We start from the raw sequence: 4,865 nt of genomic DNA, 5'->3' as shown, positions 1-4,865 counted from the left end.
GTAACTAGCTTTTCAAGACAATTGCAATGTTTGGAGTTAGATATTTTTTGTTGTTGTTGGTTTTCCATTGTTTTTCATCGATTTTTGCAGTTCAGAGTTTTTAAAGTTGATAGTTGTTTACATTTTTTTGTTGTTTCGTTCACTTTAGACTTTTTTTTTATTACAATGAAGCATTTGTTTGACATCAAGGAACAACAAAGGCAAAAAGATTTTGGAGAATAGGACAAATAATGAATAGGTGCACATAGTCTCCACCTAAACCACACAAAATTTTGTATGCTTTTTGAACTATACTAGTTGTATAGAAAATATCTCAACAACCAACAACAAATTTATTGTATGTAATCAATCTCTTAAGTTAATAATTTTCATATGTTGTAAAAAAATATGTATTATAAAAACATTTTGCACAACAAAGCAATTTAAATAAAGTTGCATTTCTCGCATTCATCTATGTTAACAACAAATGTATTATATGTAATCAATCTTTTAAGTTAGTCGTCTTCTTACACAAATAAGCCAATTATGGAGCAAAAAAAGCTAAAAAGCGAGCGACTATTAATACATGTGAAATATATTAATGAACTTTTTAGTTATCAATTTTTTTATTTCTTTAAAGTTAGTAATTGCAGGATTGCATGAGCAAGAAGTGAATGGTAATTGGAACTCAAACTGTAATTGATGCTCTTCCCTTATCACCACCCAAACTATACCTTCTTTCGACATAACCATTGCACCTCCTTTTCATATAAACACTAGTCTATAACTCAAGAGTTATCATCTGATAAAGACTAACCACTGCACAACACTCATAAAGATTGTGCTAAGTAATTGCTTGCTCCCTTATTTTCTTATTATCCAGTTGCTTTTAGTCTTGCTGGTACATGTTAAATGGTTTGAACAATTAGAGCACTCATTCTGTCCTGCAGGACAGACAACAGTTTGTCAGATGGAATAGTTCTTGCAATTATCAAAGCGAAGGTGAAGCCATTCCTCCGACCCCACTATTTCGATCTTCATCGCCAGCAAGACTTTCTTTTTCAGAAAAACACAGAACTGAACCATCTGAAGAAAAGCTTGTTGACAAATGCCAGTTGTCCGGGCTTAAGCCACAACTGGGTAGATAAACAAATAGATTTTCAGTTTCCTTCCTAATCTTCTAGTTCTCGCCACGTTAAGGAATTTAGAAAGATATTTCATATAAATTCATTGTCTGTTTGTGATCATGTTGGCAAAGCCTACACGTTCTTCCTTCTATACAATTCTTAAGTGGGAATATAACGTGGCCTCTCTTTCTTGAAAAGGAAGCGAGGAATAGTGCAATTGTGACCACCATATCAAATTTTATATATATATATATATATATATATATTGGTTGCTTTAATGCAAGGACTCCACTTCCACTTTCATGGTGTTCTGTGATAAGTGGGAGACAGAAAAGGATTCATGTCGTCAACATTGTGGAGAGTAGCACTAATAATTGTTGCCCTGTATGTTGATGCACAGAATGCACAGCTGGTACCTGCACTGTTTATCTTTGGAGACTCTCTGGTAGATGTGGGCAATAACAATCACATACGTTTATCCCTCATAAAAGCAAATTTTCCTCACAATGGTGTGGATTATCCTGATGGGAAAGCAACTGGCAGATTCAACAATGGTCTAAACTCTGCAGATTTCTTGGGCAAGTTTGAAATTTAGTTCATTTTATTGTGACTAGAATGCATTAGTTTTTAAGGATTTGTGTAAAGTTCAGGCATTTGAATGCAGCACAGAAGCTTGGATTTGCTGGGAGCCCACCAGCATATCTTTTCCTTGAAGGTCGAGGGAACATCAGCAGCAGCATTCTGAATGGAGTCAATTTTGCCTCTGGAGGAGCAGGAATTCTTGATGAAAACAGCGTAAGTCCTCAGCTGATTTCCTTTGTTGATTAAAGTATGATTACAGATGGAAAATGTTAAAGTTTCAGGGATTTTGTGACGAACCACATTAAAAGTTTCAAATTTTAGGGATTTTGTAACACCCGTATCTAACATATGGAAATTTCAGGGGTTTTGGGACGATCTGCATGTAAAATGTTAATATTTCAGGGATTTTGTGATGACCCAAGTGTAAAATGTGAAAATTTCAGGGAGGAAGTCTTTCGATGAACAAGCAAGTGGAATACTATGCAACAGTGCATGGAAATCTAGTAGCCCAACTGGGCAGTGCGGAAGCTCAAAAACTAGTGGCAAAATCTCTGTTCATGGTGGTCATTGGAAGTAATGACATGTTCAGCTATTTTGAATCAAATTCTAAACTGAAAGCCAAGTATACTCCTCAGCAGTACATAGATCTTCTCATTTCCACCTTTAAGGTCCAACTGCAGGTGATTTGTAATCAAAACACAAAATGCTTTAATACTTTCTATTGGATTTTATGATTGCATTGTGTTGCAACATGATGTTGCAGATATGGTTAGGAATATAACAATTTGCATGCTATTGAGGAAAGAGAAACAGTTTTAGATTTGAAATGGATATGGAAATGGAAATAGAATCTTTTTATACTTTATGTTATATAGACAGATTTGTTTTCGAGTTCAGAGATTATGTCCAGAGATTATTTATAGTACATATGAAACTATTCTGGACTAATAAGGGGTGTACATCCTTATCCTATAAGATTTGAATTTTTGAACTCTTATGATATAAAATTTGAATTTATGAACTTTAAATTTATGCTTTGAATTGTACTTCATTAAGTACTTTCACTGTAGTTATTTGGACAATGCTTCATCTTTTGATTTGGGCAAATTTGCAGAGGATATATAATCTGGGATTTTTATGCTTTGAATTCTACTCCATTAAATACTTTCACTAGAGTTATTTGGACAATGCTTCATCTTTTGATTTGGGCAAATTTTCAGAGGATATATAATCTGGGAGCGCGAAGGATTGTTAGCGTGGGAGTTGGAGCCGTTGGTTGCTGCCCATCTCAGCGCAGTAAGATGAACAAAACGGGGGATTGTGTTGAGGAGGAGAACAATCTGGCTCGAAGCTTCAATACTGCCTTGAAATCCCTCCTTGCGTCACAGCTAACACCAAATCTGCAAGGCTTCCGCTATGCTCTCTGTAACACATATGGAGTGGCGTCCAAGTATTTTCAGAATCCTTCTGTATACGGTACATCACTCATCTACAAAGCCTTACAAATTGTGATATTTCATTCATCAACAGTACCAAATGATGCTGTTAATTTGGTGTGAATTTTAACTTCTGGTGATCTTCAAGTTCTCATTAAGTCATTCTGTTCAGGCCTTCACTGGACAGAGTGCTAAACTCATAGACTAGTTAAGTTTTGGGGATGAAACCCAATTGTGAATCTCACCAACTGCTTCCATTAATGTCCATATTTCTCTCAGTGAAAACTCCATCAAATTCCTCATTGTATGATTAAACAATAACAAATATGTGTTTGTGGGCAGGGTTTAAGGATGTGATGAACGCTTGCTGTGGGGCAGGAAAGTTGAATGCTCGCATTGCTTGTCTACCAGTAGTGAAGTACTGTTCAAATCGCAGAGAATACTTATTCTGGGATCTCTATCATCCCACCCAAATAGTGGCTCAGATGCTTGTGGACACCTTTTATGAAGGATCTGCAGATCATGTCTCTCCCATCAATGTTAAGCAGCTCGTATCCACCTCAATTTAACTCTCATGTAATCTGCATTTAAGTTTGATGTCGGCTTTACCTCTATAATTTTACTTGAAGTTTTTTATGTTGGAGTAAATATTGAGAGTAAATTTTGTTTTTGTGAGGATAAATAATTTTTTTGGTATTGAAGAAGATTTGAACTCAGCATTGTCTAGGTGTCTACAACATGGATTCTACGTATGTGAATTCAAATTTTATCAAAGATACATTTAAGATTAAGGTAGAACATCTACCAATTTAAATTTATGCCTTTCAAAAGCATATATAGTGATATTTAATAAATCTAATTTCTTTTTATAGAGGTTTATTTGGTAAGTCCACTATTTAATGTTTTCAATCTACATCATCAAATTGGATTCAATAATAGTTCATTCATAAAAGATATTGAAAATAATATTTTTTTTAATCCTTTATTGATAATAAGAAAACTATGACATTACATTTTAAAAATTATTTGTATAAAAAATTGAACATTTTCTACCTTAATATCATGTAGGCAAACACTCAAATAATAAATATCATTATATTTTAAAATGTATATAGACTATTATGATATTGCTATCAGGATACAAGTGTGTAGTTTTCGAGTCAAACTCATTGACCCATGATTCATGAGTAGTTGTTCACAAGAACCCATCTCTCATGAGAATGAATGGTACACTTAACAATCATTGCATCTAAGTGATGCTCATAGAGGTGAAGCATTGGGCCTTCTTGGGAGGTCACCCATCCCAGTTTGACTCCAACTCAAGCACACTTTACCATGGAGTTTCCTCCAAGGTTAAACCCACTAAGCTTGCAACCCCATTTGCAAAACCTTCAACAAGTGTTGTGCCTTATGGACCATTCATTAAAGAGCCCCTTTAGCTCATCAAGTGATAAGCAGGAGATATTTTCCATAGCAAGTCAAATTATGACATTGCTATAAGGATTCAACTGTGTAGTTTTCGAGTCAAACTCATTGACCCATGATTCATGAGTAGTGGTTCACAAGAACCCATCTCTCATGAGAATGAATAGTACACTTAGTACTCATTGCATCTAGGTGACGCTGATAGAGGTGAAGCATTGAGCCTTATTAAATTAAAGACCTTAATAATATAAACTAAATAGTTCTATTTTGATATGTGGAAGGAAGTTTAAAACAATAAAAAAGTCATTTCCAAATA

At 34.6% G+C, this 4,865-nt stretch overlaps 1 protein-coding gene across 3 annotated transcripts; it reads left to right on the top strand.

Moving 5' to 3' along the window:
* Positions 1 to 1,303: 1,303 nt before the first annotated feature.
* On the top strand, positions 1,304 to 3,759 carry LOC131049098 (GDSL esterase/lipase At5g55050). Of its 3 annotated transcripts, none has more exons than XM_059209461.1 (5): positions 1,304 to 1,684; positions 1,771 to 1,901; positions 2,132 to 2,368; positions 2,909 to 3,164; positions 3,467 to 3,759. In XM_059209461.1, exons 1-5 carry the CDS (start codon positions 1,447 to 1,449, stop codon positions 3,691 to 3,693), a joined length of 1,089 nt encoding a protein of 362 aa, XP_059065444.1. In that variant the 5' UTR covers positions 1,304 to 1,446; the 3' UTR covers positions 3,694 to 3,759. The 3 variants fall into 3 exon arrangements, with proteins under 3 accessions (XP_059065444.1, XP_057839101.2, XP_059065445.1); XM_057983118.2 differs by having other exon boundaries at positions 1,367 to 1,660; XM_059209462.1 differs by having other exon boundaries at positions 1,526 to 1,660; positions 1,776 to 1,901.
* Positions 3,760 to 4,865: the final 1,106 nt, after the last annotated feature.

Source organism: Cryptomeria japonica, chromosome 7, assembly GCF_030272615.1.
Source record: "Cryptomeria japonica chromosome 7, Sugi_1.0, whole genome shotgun sequence".
In the NCBI taxonomy this organism is placed as follows: Eukaryota; Viridiplantae; Streptophyta; class Pinopsida; order Cupressales; family Cupressaceae; genus Cryptomeria; species Cryptomeria japonica.
Note: the sequence above shows the minus strand (reverse complement) of the source record. Positions and strands in the feature narration are given on the sequence as shown.

Excerpts from the sequence above, each read along its gene's own strand:
- LOC131049098 (XM_059209461.1), top strand. The coding sequence starts at position 1,447 with ATGTCGTCAACATTGTGGAGAGTAGCACTAATAATTGTTGCCCTGTAT. Across the intron at positions 1,685-1,770 it reads AAACTCTGCAGATTTCTTGG|CACAGAAGCTTGGATTTGCT; the intron begins GCAAGTTTGAAA and ends ATTTGAATGCAG. Across the intron at positions 2,369-2,908 it reads CCTTTAAGGTCCAACTGCAG|AGGATATATAATCTGGGAGC; the intron begins GTGATTTGTAAT and ends GCAAATTTTCAG.